We start from the raw sequence: 15,970 nt of genomic DNA on the forward strand, positions 1-15,970 counted from the left end.
ACGCATCAGCGTTGGGAAAGTGACTCAGTGAAATCTTATAGATTTTCCTGAGTCACTTTTCAGGGGCGTTCCTGCGACGGTTTCATGTGGCGCAGGGCTTTACACTGTGACGCATCCCCATAGATGCGTCACGATGTAAATAGGGCGCAACGTGGCGCAGGGTTTACGCCGCCGCTGCGTCACAAAAGTGACGCAACGGCGGCGTAAAAGTGGCGCAACTCCAACATAGATCTGCCCCCAAGGCTTTTATAAGGAGTAAAAGGGGATAATGAGAACTTGCTAGAATCCTAATTCCAAAGTAATTGAAGCCTTGCTATAATCAGCTATGTTGTTATCAAAGTTCCCGTGAGGGAATGCTGCCATAATTTGTCACCGCATTGCATGGCACCAAATAGGACATGTAGCATTTTTTTTACCCGACATGGATTTCTAAAACATCTCGTCCCTTGGACAAGTAAGTATTTTATGTAATTCCCTACAACTGATACTGATGTCAATGATGCCCAACTGCAAAACTTGGATTTTACCACTATACATAAAATAGAAAGAAAAGAAACCAATGCTGCTGTCTCCATGGCTTGTGCCTTCACTGTGTGAGACTGGTGAATGCCTGCATGCCTGGCAAACAGCATGACATGAAAATGTTCAATTTCTCAATCAGATCCTGACTTTGACTGATCTTCATCAAAAGTCCAATCTCAAAATCAAAGGATAGGGCAAGACTTTGTATTAATAACTTCAGAACTGCTTGTAGAGAAAGAGTAAATTATGTATACTCCTAAAAACATATTTTCCATCTCCAACTTGCCCAGAATGCAGAGGCCCAGGTGGTCAGCACGACCCCCCGGTGGGACCACTTCATGTCTTGAGGTCCTTGCAGTGGCTATTCCTCTGTTCTAGAATCATCTAGAAAATATTGACTAGTGTCTGTAAGATTATAAATGGCAAGTTACCTGCCTGCCTTAATGTGTAAACTCTCTTCTTATTGCCCTACTCATCTATTGCATTTGTGGGTTCTTCTAAACATCTTTTGCTGCCAGATCTCAAAACGAGAACAGTCTGTTATGGAAACCGGTCGTTCTCCGTAGCTGCTTTGATGCTATAGAACTCCCTTCTTTATAAACTGAAACAAAATCACCCTAGCTTCAGGAATCTACTAAAAGCTTGCCTCTTTTAAAGCTAATCCACTCGTCTCTTACCCATTATTGTTTTTCCATTGATCTTAAACTGTTATTTTTCCTCACAACACCGAGAAGCTCTCTGTACATGTGATCAATAAAAACAAATAGCATAACCTAACACTCTACACTGAAACATACTCATTACTGGTTTTCTGTTTCAGGTTACAAAGGAGAACAAGGTCTCATAGGATTTCTTGGAAGACCAGGAATCCATGGTGATCGTGGACCTTCTGGACCAAAGGGTGACAGGGGACCAACTGGTGAGTAACTTTAGACCCACTTTAACTTTAGCAAAGCAGTAGGGTGTGCAGCATGTGGTATTTAACAAGGCAGTTATATTCTGGTGGTTACGCAATGCACCACTGGATACAGCAGTTACTTAAAAACCTCAGCATTGTCACCGTGTGCAGGTTCCGTGCTTTATTAAGGCAACCGCAGTTGGCTGCCTTGTGGCACCTCGACAAACAGACACCAGAGGCCAACAGATTCCAACAAATGTCCTCACAAAGGCCCTGCATCAATGCAATGGAAAAGCAGGACTTGAATGTCTTAATGTAATTTTCTCAGGGTCTTAGAGAATTCTTACACCAAAGCTGACTATCTGCAAGCTGCACAAACAGGTGTATAAGATGGTCTATTCAATGATGGGTGCTGAATGAACTGTAGCAACCACATGCTGTATGGGCACCACTTCTCTGCGACCTTCTTGCCCACAGTGCCACCTTAACAGCACCAGAAAGACTACAGACAACTGCAATGCGAGGGGGCAGAGAAAATAATAACATGAGTACTGCCAAGTCTCGTAGACGGAGGAACTACTTCCCTCATCAATGTTCCAACATGGGTGCTTGTGAATGTATGTTCTCGTACCCAACAGTCCCCACATAGTTCTGATAAGTTATCATATGAGCTACCAATATGTTCCATGTTGTGGTGTTTGTATTGTGTCCTTCTTGGCAGTATGAATGCAGATTTGGATTATTAATGTGCAAACTACTTTTTAGGTTGGTAGTCAGTCACTGTCCTGCCATAGATAAACCCATGTAGAATTGGAATACATGTATTATTCACGACTATGAAATTACAATAAGACAGACAATAAGGAAATAAAAAAGAGAAACAACACTTAATCAAGAATTCTAAATCCCAGAGGGGCGTCACAAATCCCAGAAGGGCATCACAAATTCCAGAAGGGCATCACAACTGTACACACAAAATATTTCCTCCAAGGCCATGACCTAACCCAGCACACAGGTACTTCTTCCACCTCATATGTACACATTCTTTCACCTGCTTATCATCAAAAACCACAGTTGGAATAACGAGACAAGTGCTCGCCATCTAAGGTGGTAAGCCATCGGGTGATTAAGACATTAAACGTATTAATAATTTTGCAGGTGTCTTAATCTCTATCTGCTTTACAATTATTTTCAGTTTACATAAAATATAATTCCGCTGCTACTGACCATTTGTGGACATCTTTAGTCCTTTTCTCCTATGCTGGACCCTCTGAATGTAGCCATTTATGGCAAAACGTCTTCCGTCTCAGACTAGACACACATTTGCCAACTTGCATTTATTCCCCTTTTTTGACCTCTAATACACCCCTCCATTTTCCTTTAGTGTCATAGATCTCATCACATCGTGGATTTTTTCAAAATCACACCATTCGTAGTATCGTACTACACCACATGGCCAAGACATATGAATAAAATAAACGCCCTCGACCTGACATCTAGGGTACTCTTTCCCTAAGTCCCGATTAATTTTATATATTTATGAGGTCAGATATATCTTATGCCGAAACTTAAATTGAGTGGTCTTGAATCTAGTGTCGTTGGCAAACTGTCCTATTATGGGTGCATACCCGCGCCCATTCCATGTCTGATATTGGTCCACTACAATCTTCCTCCCAACATCATGTAACGAGGATTAAAACTTGTAAATTATCAGTCTACAGAGCCCTACATAGAACCTTATTTGTTTGTCTGTTAAATGTTAGATCTAAGATAGCTCCCAATATCTTTGTGGTTGCTGATTGCTGGAGAAATCCTGGCCATGCCATCCTAGCAGCTTTCCTCAATCTGGAGACAACCAAACATTATCCAATCTGCACACCATTCAGGTTCTGTGTTTCCTCAAAATGAATACACTTTCCTTCAAAATATAAATGTCCATTGTCAAAGCACTCTCCATGTGTCCAACGCGTCACCTCTTACACCTTGGTCTAAGAACATCTCTAGTACACTGTTACTAGAAAAAAAGTCACACCTGTGATTAGAACAATGTTACAGTTTGGTGTAAGAACATCTCTGGAATACTGTTACTAGAAAAAAGTCCTACCTGTGATTAGAACAAAATTACACCTTGGTCTAAGAAGGTTTCTAGTATACTTGTCCACAATCAATTAGGCTCCAATCCCGACGCGGAAATTGCTGCAGTAGCTCACAGGAATGGAGAAAAAAGATTTCTGTAACTCTCCCATTTGGACTGAAATTAGAAATAAAAATATTAATCATCATGCCTCGTTTAAAAATAAACAAATAGTGCCTAAAATGTCAACTGAGCTCCAAAACACAGTCTATTAGTGATTGTGCTACCTAAGAAAGTACATACTAGAAGGTTTGGTCCATTCTTGACCCTGCCCTCTGTAAATCCCATCTCAGCCTTCGCAGCAGGCGCACACACGCAAAACCTTGAGGAGAGGAGTAAAAGCCGTCATCCACATCACATACATTTTGCAGCGTTGCATAAAAAAGGGGTAAATCCACAGGATGGGGCAAATCACTTTTGCTCCAGTCAATGTTGCTGAACCATTTTGCTTCAGCACAAAAATAGTGGAAACAAATTGCAAAGTCTTATGTAGTACATGCATTGCGCATAACATATTTTACATTAATAAATAGTTTGATAAAGACATTGTAGTCCATGGATGAAAAATTTAAAATAAGTAGAACAAGTTAATTTTGCACTATTATACTGCTTGGAGCTTCCATCAACTCCTGATGAGGCCACTGTATTTCACTGTACCTTGGTATGTCCTAGTCCGTCCTGCTGCGAGTACAGAGCTCAAACTGCTGCAGTAAGACCCAGTGCTTGAAATTGAACTATAGAAGTGTTGGAACTCACTGTGCAGACTACCTGTGTGCTCCTGAGAAGGGCCGGTGCTCTCCCTTTCAAATTAAAGAAGGGCGGGTTCTCAGTACCGGACAGTACCCGCCCATTTAAAGCACTGATAGGAGCAATCGCGGGGGCCATATCTTTATTCCGGCACTAGAACCAAACAAATAAGCTCTGCAGATATAGGGCCTTTAAGGAGGATACAGCCATGTTTTCAAGTGGTTACGAAACACAAAAAGATCTCCATGAGACATAAACAATGAAGTGCAGCTAATTGACCGAAAGAGAGACCACCCACCCTGGCTTTCCTAATTCGGGCTTGCTGGGAAGAACGCAACACTCTGCTAGGCTTGTAGGAGCTCATCTTGCCATGTAAAATAGTAGGTCCTGCCTGGTGGAGTGCCTTGTGCACATAGCAAAGTATTTTAAACCTGACTCTCTTCCATACTGGGGCCAGTGCAGCTGATTGAGGCAGGCTGATGCTGGGCTCCTTCTAGGGTTCTTGCAGATCAGAAGCTTAATTTTGAATAAGCTGCAACCGACTGAAAAGGTAGTCGGCCATCCCTAGATATAGGGCCGTGCCATAATCCAGTCTGCTCAGAATGAGCGCCTGGGTGACTGTCCTGCGCCAAGTTAGCTGAATCCATCTGAACAGCTTCCTCAGCATGCATAAGAGACCAAAGCACTTTCCACACACCGAATTTACCTGGTCCTGCATACAAAGGAAGTCTTCCAATATGACTTTCAAATTCCTGGCATCTCTTGTAGGCATCGGAGCTGCCCCAAGGGAGGAAGGACACCAGGAGTCATGCCAGACTTTGTCTGCCCCACCAAACAACAGGACTTTGATTTTTTCTGCGTTCAACTTCAAGCAATGTTAAAGAGATGTGCTGGCTCAGTGCAGAGTCAAGCGCCTAGTTTTTCCATGTCATATGTCTAAAGTTAATACATATGACTTTGAATTTCTTCAAATTAATGCATGGAAAGCTGACAGCACAAGTCAGAAACAGTGAGCATGGATTGTGTCTCTCTGTCTTCAACTTGTGCTGTGTAAAGTTCATGCATTAACTTGGAGAAATTGTGAAATTGATATATGAACTGTAGACACCTCAAGGGCAAAAGGAACATGCTCTGGGTTCTGCTCTGAGCCAGCGCAACAGTTCATGATACTGCGCATGGGGTCATATCATGATGAGCTGCACTTGAACAGAACACGAGAGGGGCAATCCTCACTCACTGTTTCCAACTTGTGCTGTCTGCATTTCTTTCATTATCTTGGAGATATTCAGTTATATGTATGAACTTTAGATGCCTCAGATGCAAAAAAAACAGGGGCTCACATCTGCACTGATGCAGTGCACCTGATCATGATTCGGACCATGTCTGACGAAAAGGAATCATGTGAACTCACTACGTATCTCTCTGCACAACATACACTAGATTGTGTTGGAGTTATAATACCGTATTTGTTGTTAACAGGATTTCAGGGACCTCCTGTCCTAGCTATCAATGCTGTATCTGCTTGAAAATATTGCGCCTCACATTCACATGTCAAATACATAAGGCCCTCAGGTATCTTGCTGCTAGATTACAGCCTTCGATCCAAGTAGTAATCTTTGTTGTGACAAGGTACTTTTAGCTCTCCCTAAATCTCGCCTTGTCTCTCATCAGGATACAGCAATACAAAAAGATAATAGATGGAATGCAGAACATTGTCCAAAATTCATCCTCAGTACAGAGATCTGGGCTTAAATCCATAGTTTTTTTGCTCCCCTTGCCATTACAGTTTGGACCCAGCCATATGAAAATCAGTCTTGACCCTGCTCCACATGAAAACAGTCCAGCCCGAACAGCCAGGCCAGGTCCTACCTGTGCCGGAAACAATCATCCTGGGACCGTTTTCGGGATATCACCCCCATCAGCCAGGTTAGCTTGAATCCAATGGCATAGTGAACACAGGGCCCACGTCTGAGCATAATCTTCCCACTTGGAGCCACTATAGCAACACAAAAAGATGATGGACCGAATGCTGAATATTGGCAATCATTCACCCTCAGTACAGAGATCTGAGCTTAAATCCATTGTTTTTTGTCACCATGCCATTCCAGTTTGGACCCAGCCATATGCAAATCAGTCTTGAACCTGCTCCACATGAGAACTGTCCATACCGAACTGTCAGGCCAGGTCCTTCCTGGACTGGAAACAAGCATCCTGGGACCGGTTTTGGGTTATCACTCCTCATCAGCCAGGCTAGCTTGAATCTATTGGCATAGTGAGCACAGGGCCCACGTCTGGGCATACCCTTCCCACTTAGGGCGACTATAGCAAAACAAAAAGATGATGGAGGGTATGATGAACATTGAAAATGTGAGACGGTTGATGGAGGTAATCCTTTTACTGACCAGAGGTTGAAGTCGGCAACAAAACTGAAAATATTTCACCCCAATGCTTGGAAAAAACGTATTTTCAAGTATTGACTTCAACAATAGATTTCACTTCATTAAATTAAAGCATAACAGTATAAGGGTATCATGACAACCACCCCATCTGCTTCCCACATTCCTCCTCATACACATTCTTTCAAATTCTCCTGTAGAGATATTTGTGTTTCGTGGAGAGATAACATGAAGCCCTGAGTTGGAAAGAAGGATGTGGGACAAAAAGTGTCTCTCTCCCTGCTTCACTTCTCCTGAATGAGATTCTTTAAAGCATAGAAATGGCATGTGAAAATTATTCTTTTCATTTATTTCCAAAACTATGGGTGTTTGATTATATTGGGCATAATTTATATTCTGGTGAACGACTCCATTGCTCTAGTGGAGGAACAGCCAACCACATTTATAAATGTCAGCCAAACTGGTGATCATTTATAAAACATTGCCAGGAACAACAATCATGGCAGTTCGTCTCAGTGTTTGTAACAGTTTGGTGCGGGGAACAACCTTTACAACGCAACTTTTACAACGCACTACCATTACAACGAAACTGTTACAACGCGAGTGCATTGACAACGCAGGACATTACAACGCAAGTCTTTACATCGACTTGCACTAGATGGCGTGCTAACATTAAAAATAGTGTAGTTTACTAATTCAACACCTTCCCTACTGTTACGTGGACTGGAGTTGGAATAGTAAATTACACTTTTTTAATGTTAGCACGCCATCTAGTGCAAGTCGATGTAAAGACTTGCGTTGTAATGTCCTGCGTTGTCAATGCACTCGCGTTGTAAAACTTTCGTTGTAACAGCATGCGTTGTAACAGCATGCGTTGTAACGTCATACATCCTCCTGAAACGATATTTTCTTTTTGAAAATAAAAAAAGATAATGCCCCTTCCCTTGAGGGTCATCCCACCATTACTGTGCCATTGTGAGGCAATCACCTGATAATGGGGAATAAAATGCAGGTGCAAACTTAACACGCCTGTCTACGCATATCTTCCTTCTTTACCCGGCTGTTTTGGTGCCATAAGTTCCATGTGCTTTTGTCTGTTGGAACTCAGTCACGGTTTCACCATGCTCCCTGTTGCGGAGAAACTAGGGACTCAGAATCGTGCGGAGTTGTATCTAACAAGGAGATACCATTCACCGCAACTCGTAATCGAGCCCAGTGTGTAAAAAAGCGCCTCTTCAAATGCCAAATTACTAAGAGCACAACATACACTAGATTGTGTGGGAGTTCTAATACTGTATTTGTTCTTTCCACAGGTTTTCAGGGACCTCCTGGTGCACCAGGACCTCCTCCAAAAGAACCTACAGCGATGCAAGCCGAGTCAGGAAATCCAGGAGTACATGGTATTATTGGACCTCATGGTATCCAGGGCGATATGGGACCTCAAGGACCGCCAGGAGACCCTGGTACAAACTTGCATCCATTTGTAACCTTTGTGATCATTTTACAGGATATAATGTTGCCCTTTATTATGACTAATCCCACTGTGGTCTTAAGGTTTCAGAGGCCTACCAGGACCACAAGGACTTCCGGGGGTCGGAGGCTGGCCTGCTTTTTCGGGTCTCCAAGGGGATCCAGGGTCTATAGGACAGCGTGGCCCATTCGGTTTGGAGGGTAAGTAATGTTTTATAAGGATATATTCAGCTTTCTAGTTATTGTCCAATGTAAACTACGCTCATTATTCATATCATTGATTGTTTATTTCCAATAAACCTATTATTGCATTAAATGATTGATGATGATCATGTGGAATATGGCTTAGAAAACTGTACCGTATGCAATTCCTAATAATAAGAGCACGTTAATGTAGCACACTTATATATCCAACATAAATGTCTGAAATGGCTCATGGTATAGCTGTTGACTAGTAGTGGGAAATTGATGCACACCAGATAACAGAAAGACAGCCAATTATGTTTTGCGTCAACATCTCAAAACCCATGTCTGAGTTACTGTATGTGCTCTACATGTAGCCTTCATCATTATTAGTGGTAAGTGCAGATGTCTTATGTCAAGAAATGAACAACATCCAGCAGTCTCAATATATACCCAAAAGAAGTTCCAAATTCTTGAACTGCATTTTTGGCATCCATGTTTATTTCAGTTTCATAGCCACAGATTCGCTCGTAGCTTTCTGTACTGTTACAGCACTGAATTGTCATTGGGGCAGTATGGAAATGTATGGGGGCAGATTTGTATGCCACAAGTATTCCTCAATGTTCCTTAGATGCCTTGTCCATAAAGACATTATGTACAAGACACCAGCTGTCATTGTTCATTCCATGATGTGAACTTTATAAACAGTATTCTTTTACCCTTTTCTTTTTGTAAGGTGAATCTGGTAAACCAGGTAACCCTGGACTGCCTGGTATGCCCGGCCGCAGTGTTAACATTGGGTACCTCCTCGTCAAACACAGCCAATCAGAACAAGAACCCATGTGCCCTGTAGGCATGGCAAAGCTCTGGAGTGGATACAGCCTTCTGTACTTTGAAGGGCAGGAGAAGGCACACAACCAAGACCTGGGTATGTAGTGTTTTATTCTGTCAACTCTACTGACTGTTACAACTCTTCCTTGGAAGGTGTGTACTGTCTTTGCAACCTATCAAAGTATACTTAAAATGGGAAATCTGGTGGGTAAGGCTCCATTCTTGAAGTCATGAATTCTAGAGTTAAATTCTATTTATAGTTTAAAGACAACACAGTGTCTACAGGTTGATCTTCCGTAAAGGTATCATTACTCTGAAAGTTCCCTAGCGCTGGAGTACCTTATGTACATCTACTGGTCCAAGGTTTGGCAACACTCCTGACTTTTATTTTATTTTATTTAATGCGATTTTATATAGCACGAACATTACCCAAAGGTGTCAGAGCGCTTTGCAGAAGAACCAGCTGCGTTACATTTAAAACATTCTTATAACGCCCCCCCCCACCCTCTCTTCATTACCTAGCCATGCCAAAGGCCTTGGAGGAAGCATCCAACTTAATTTTATAAAAGCAGGTTACAACAGTAAAAGCCTTAGCAGTTGACAGCCTATAGCACAGTAAGACCAATGTAACAAGCCACAAATACAGTGTGTTCTAAAATATGTCATTCATTTTACCTCTAAGGCTCAGTGAGAACAGTTGTTATGCTTATAAATTGTCAACATCCATAAAAAGAGCTGTCCATACAACTTATTCGATTGAAACACATCCAATTTCAACTTCACAAATGTGTGTAATAAATGTGATATGGGTATCAGGTGCTATATTGTTGAGTGTTTCAAATGTCCAGTGTCAACATTGCCACATGCCCACGTTTTCTGTTTTTCTCCCACAAGATTTTCCCTCTCTTTATGGTACATTATTTAGTAAAAATATCACTATCTCAAGTTAAATGTTCAGCCTCTTTTTAATTGCTACTAATTTGAATAATTTGTTTTGTTCACTAATAACACATTCATAGCTATGCAGAACTTTCCAGAGAAGGTCAGGGGTACACAGCAATATTTCAGAAATATTTTAATTAATTTTTATTGATGAACATTTTGTATAGAACCAACATGTTCTACTGGCTGCATCAGAGTACCGAAACAGGATCATAAGGAGAGTACGCAAAATGAAAAGGGGCCGAGCAAATAGGATTCACTTGAGAAGAGACCAGTCAACATGTTTGGAAGAAGAGCAGGGTGTTCACCAGAGGTCCAGTGGGAAGTTGACAGAATTGCCAGATGGAGGAGCATTCAGTTAAACATTCTGCCACCAAAATGTTTCTATCACAAAGAGCAGAGGCATAGTTTTTCATGGTGGCTCGTCTTTAGCACCTTGAGGTACTCCTTTGGACTATAGGAAATCTATATAAGTAGCTGAGTTCAAGCTGCATACATATCATAATCAGTGTTGTGAAGAATTATATTGCTGTTATGAGAAAGTACCTATTTGCAAATGGTCATCCCCATTTTGTTTTGCTGATTAGTATTGCTGGGTTTTGAACTCTGCACACTGGGGCACTGCTGCCCCTGCTCTGACCCCTAAAATTTAGAAATAATGTCTAATACCCAAGTTATATATTTAGCACATATACATGATATTAATTATAATATAATGATTATTTCTGGCACAGCCCATAAAACACATCAAGGTTAAAACGACAGAAACACTCATAAGTACATTAATAAGTTGTGCAATACACAGTACATCATAGTTAAGTTACCATGCTATAAAAACATGCTAAAGAATGAATCTAGAGACATTGAAGTATCTGCTTAAAATTATTGGCCAAGCATAACAATCGGTTTAGATGCAATTTAATGATTACTATAAAGTGCTGTAAGGTGCTAAGGTGGAGTTCCAGCTGCTACCCTTGATAACAGAACCGCTTACTGATAGCTGCTGGCCTTAGATCAAGCAATTCCGATCAGTCTCAATCAATCAATCAATCAAGCATTTATATAGCGCACTACTCACCCAGAGGGTCTCAAGGCGCTGGGGGAGGGGGGTCCGCTACTGCTCGAACAGCCAGGTCTTGAGCTGCTTCCTGAAGGCGAGGTGGTCCTGGGTCAGGCGGAGGTGGGTCGGGAGGGAGTTCCATGTCTTGGTGGCGAGGTAGGAGAAGGACCGTCCCCCTGTGGTGGCTCTTCGGATGCGGGGGACGGCGGCAAGGGCGTGGCCGGTCGATCGAAGCTGGCGTTTGGGAGCGTAGAAGTTGAGGCGGCTGTTGAGGTATCCTGGGCCTTGGTTGTGTAGGGCTTTGTGTGCGTGGGTGAGGAGTCGGAAGGTGATTCTCTTGTTGACCGGGAGCCAGTGCAGGTCTCTCAGGTGTCCAGAGATGTGGTCGCGACGGGGGATGTCCAGGATGAGTCGTGCTGAGGCGTTCTGGATCCGCTGGAGTCTCTTCTGGAGTTTGGCGGTGGTTCCGGCGTAGAGGGAGTTGCTGTAGTCTAGACGGCTGGTGACGAGGGCCTGGGTGACCGTCTTCCTGGTCTCGGTGGGGATCCACCGGAAGATCTTACGTAGCATGCGCAGGATGTTGAAGCACGACGAGGAGACGGCGTTGACTTGTCTGGTCATGGAGAGGGAGGAGTCCAGGATGAAGCCCGGGTTGCGTGCGTGGTCTGTTGGTTTGGGTGCGCTGCCTAGGGCGGGGGGCCACCAGGAGTCGTCCCAGGCGGAGGGTGAGGATCCCAGGATGAAGACTTCCGTCTTGTCCGAGTTCAGTTTCAGGCGGCTGTTCTTCATCCATTCGGCTACCCCTTTCATCCCTTCGTGAAGGTTGGCTCTGGCGGTGGCGGGGTCGTTGGTGAGGGAGAGAATCAGCTGGGTGTCGTCGGCGTAGGAGATGATGTTGAGGTTGTGCTGGCGTGCGATGTCTGCGAGAGGGCTCATGTAGACGTTGAAGAGGGTTGGACTGAGCGAAGAGCCTTGAGGAACGCCGCAGATGACTTCGGTGGCTTCAGATCTGAACGGGGGGAGGCGGACTCTCTGTGTCCTTCCTGCGAGGAAGGAGGTGATCCAATCCAATGCTTTTTCCTGGATTCCGACGTTGCTGAGACGCTGCACTAGTGTACGGTGGTAGACAGTGTAGAAGGCCGCGGAGAGGTCTAGGAGGATGAGGGCTGCTGTTTCTCCGTTGTCAAGCAGTGCTCGGATGTCATCGGTGGCTGCGATCAGGGCGGTCTCGGTGCTGTGGTTGGCCCGGAAGCCAGACTGCGAGAGGTCGAGGGAACCGTTCGTCTCGAGGAAGGCGGCCAGCTGCTTGTTGACGGTCTTCTCGATGACTTTTGCAGGAAACGGGAGCAGCAAGATGGGGCGGTAGTTCTTGAGGTCGGTGGGGTCGGCTGATGGCTTCTTTAGTAAAGCTGTGAGTTCGGCGTGCTTCCAGCTCTCCGGGAAGGTGGCGGTGTCGAAGGAGGAGTTGATGATGTCCCGCAGGTGGGGTGCGATGACAGCGTCTGCTTTGTTGAAGACGTCTCTGTAATAAGAACATATCCTCTGGTGAAACTAACGACCAGGGGAAAATTCATGTAATTACATGAGGGGACATGTGCAAATAACAATCTAAAAAGAATGATATAAAACATTTCATGGTCGTTTGTTTAGTCAATTAAGAAAAAAAAGATAAAGATAAAGAGCAAAACCAAGGAGAACACTAAATATCCTGCCAGGGCTTGCTCTATCAATTTACCTATCACGTTTCGCGATGAGCTAGGGCCTTCTTCTTTTGTATCCAGACACTGTACAAGTACCGGGTGACCGCGTCGTCTAAAAGTTCTCTGGTAGCACTCTTAAAGTGTCCCGCTGCTTCCCAGTAGTGCCTCACTTCTATAGGTTTACATGCAGCTAACAACCATTTTTTTCACGCATTCCGATATGAATGGCAAAAAAACATGAAATGGGTCTCTGATTCCTCTACATTGGGGCAATTTGGGCAACAATCGAAGTGAGGGGATGCATTAGCCCATTTTGAAGTGTATGTTCTCAAAGGGAGTAGCCCGCATCTATATTGCACATATAAGCATTTAGACTGGAACGGGTACATTCTATCTATGTATGGCTCGAACCTTGGTGCACACTTGTGGTTCTAAGACTTGCCTGTTAGGCTGTTGATCTGGTGAGCTTCCCACATTTGCAATAGGACTGCCTCCCAATATATCTGTTTTACTCTTGATGCATCTCCTTTGATAATTAGTTCAGGGGAGGTCCATAGCTCACACATACCTATTCTATATGATGTTTCTTTGATGTTCTTCAGCCATGGATTTCTCTGGTCTCTATGGAGAGCTGGCAGATCTTTTACACAGTTTCTGTATGTTGCCACTTCATGAGTGGACCATAATCTAACCCAATATAACAGAGGTTTTAATAAAACAATTAGGTGAATAGGGTTGAGGGCTAGGTCTAATCGCAATGGGGTAACAGCTGAACTTGAGGAAAGTTTAAAAAGTGCCTTAATAAACTTATTTTCTATTTTAGTTATAATCTCTGCTGTGGATAGCCTCCATTTTGTTCCCATATAGTGACCCATTTGTTTGCTTCATTAAATAGGTGAGGCTGCTCTACCTAATCCTGCCAGTAGTTAGAGATTTGATTTTATGACAGCCTGACATGAATCTATATTTCTTATGCTCCGATGATAATGGATTTTATCTAGCTCTCCACCCTGAAGTTAAAAAAATGTGATAAAAAATTCATGCCTAAAGATTTCGTCATATTTTACTTATTCATTATGATATACAGGCATATGCCCAGGTGAAATTGTCCTTTGCTTTATGTCACTTAAACCGTATGGTTGGTTAAACTGAATCCTGCAAACACATTTATGTTATAGGTCAGATCATTAAAGCCTTTCATCCAACTGTTTTTATGTTTTCCTTCTACAGGACTCGCTGGATCATGTTTGCCGCGCTTCAGTGCCATGCCTTTCCTCTACTGCAACCCCGGTGATGTTTGTTATTATGCCAGCCGAAATGATAAGTCTTATTGGCTGTCAACCACAGCTCCACTGCCAATGATGCCCGTAGTTGAGGAAGAAATTCAACCCTACATCAGCCGCTGTTCAGTCTGTGATGCCCCAGGTGTAGCAATTGCGGTCCATAGTCAAGACGTCTCCATTCCACGCTGCCCAGAAGGATGGCGGAGTCTATGGATTGGATATTCCTTCCTTATGGTATGCACACAGATTTCTTACTTCATAAGTACGTGTGAACAGAGTGTTTGATAATGTCCTCTGACGACTAGCTTCTAGATTTTGCCCTTGGTTAAGTAAGGGCAAATGCATTTTGCCTCTGGGCTCACTTGCATTGCTCATGGTCGATAAGTACATAATCATATCCTAAACCTTTACAATTATTGCTGAATAATTATGAATTATGCACGCAAATATGCATTTGGGTCACCATGAGACCACTCTCGGCTCAGCACAAAAATATATTTTTTGGTTTAAAAAATGTAGATTTTAGCAAAAGTAGCAGCACTCTTTCATAGTTCCCAGCCAAGAATCCAAGCTTCACAGATGCTGCCTATAGACAATAACCTGCTGTTGTTTGACATGTCCTAGTCTGTCCAGCTTTCTGCATTGTGCTTCATCGGGTGAGATATAGAGAGTTTAATTCTGTGGGACATCAGAGATGGTATGCTGCCCATGTCCAGCACAAGCAGTGGGGCAACAGGATTCTCTGTGGCTCCTACAGATGGAGCACCAGTTCTTGATCATGAACAGTGAATTAGTAATCTCAGTGGGTTTTATTTATACCCACCAATTCCCCATCATCAAAAAACACTGGTGTTTTTTGACATAAAACTCTTTTGTGAACATCAGTAGCACAAATCCTTTACATTCAGTCCGAATGTTAGCCCAGGGTCTTCTTCAAAGATGCTAAGTAGTTGTGGCAAGGTTCTTCAGATGCCAGGGAGTCCCTGTGTTCAAAAAGTTACAAACATAAGGGACAAATCCTGTAATCTTTCCTCAATAGGTCTTATTTGGTGGGAGAAAAACATAGATTGTTGTCATGGCAATCAGGTTCCACCACAATGCACACACACACAATTTCAAATTGTTTGTGAACCCTATAAAATGTTATTGCATCTAGGAATAAGATTTACGGTAGTTTTGTGCCTGAAAACAATTTCCCATGTCAGATATTTGGATGGCCATTTTAGGTGTTGTGTAGAGGCAGAGAAATACAGATAGTTTTTCTTCAGCATACAAAGGGGCATATCAACAACAACCGGCGATAATTATCGCTAAGCGCACTTAGCGCTAGGATAATTATCGCCGGCTTTCACCGAATTTTATCACTGAGATTGCGTGCTATTAGCAACGCTTATCTCAAAAGCGATAAAATTCCAGGCGCAAGCTGCCAATTGTGAGAATATCGCTGGAAAAACAGCCATAATCGCACAACGTTTGGCAATAGCTTGCTGATAGGGTAGGGCAGACTCAGCCATGATATCCACCTTCCATTGGATATCATGGCTAAGTCAAATTAAAAGCAGGCGTAAGGAAAGTAGCGATAACCAAGGTTAGCGCTACTTTTCTTATCGCTATGCTTGTTAGGGTGCCCATTGATAATTGGAGAAATGTCGGTTAGCGACATGTCTCCAGTTATTTTGAGCTAGAACGCTCACTTTGCATCTCATTAGAGATGCAAAGGTGGGCGTTACGAGAAAGGGCGCTAAGGCAAGGATTCACGTGATAGCGTGACCTTGCTGATATAGCGATAAAATTATCGCCGCTT

General features: G+C 43.1%; 1 protein-coding gene across 1 annotated transcript in view; it reads left to right on the forward strand.

Moving 5' to 3' along the window:
* The window catches only part of COL4A2 (collagen type IV alpha 2 chain), a 633,759-nt gene that overhangs the window by 603,656 nt on the left and 14,133 nt on the right, over positions 1–15,970 (forward strand). The window contains exons 43-47 of the mRNA XM_085622168.1: positions 1,343–1,441; positions 8,011–8,160; positions 8,252–8,368; positions 9,087–9,278; positions 14,114–14,400. Of these exons, the coding sequence (XP_085478294.1) occupies positions 1,343–1,441; positions 8,011–8,160; positions 8,252–8,368; positions 9,087–9,278; positions 14,114–14,400 (845 nt within the window). The remainder of the gene's footprint in view (positions 1–1,342; positions 1,442–8,010; positions 8,161–8,251; positions 8,369–9,086; positions 9,279–14,113; positions 14,401–15,970) is intronic.

The sequence above is a fragment of the Triturus cristatus genome, chromosome 8 (genome assembly GCF_964204655.1).
Source record: "Triturus cristatus chromosome 8, aTriCri1.1, whole genome shotgun sequence".
NCBI classification, from domain to species: domain Eukaryota; kingdom Metazoa; phylum Chordata; class Amphibia; order Caudata; family Salamandridae; genus Triturus; species Triturus cristatus.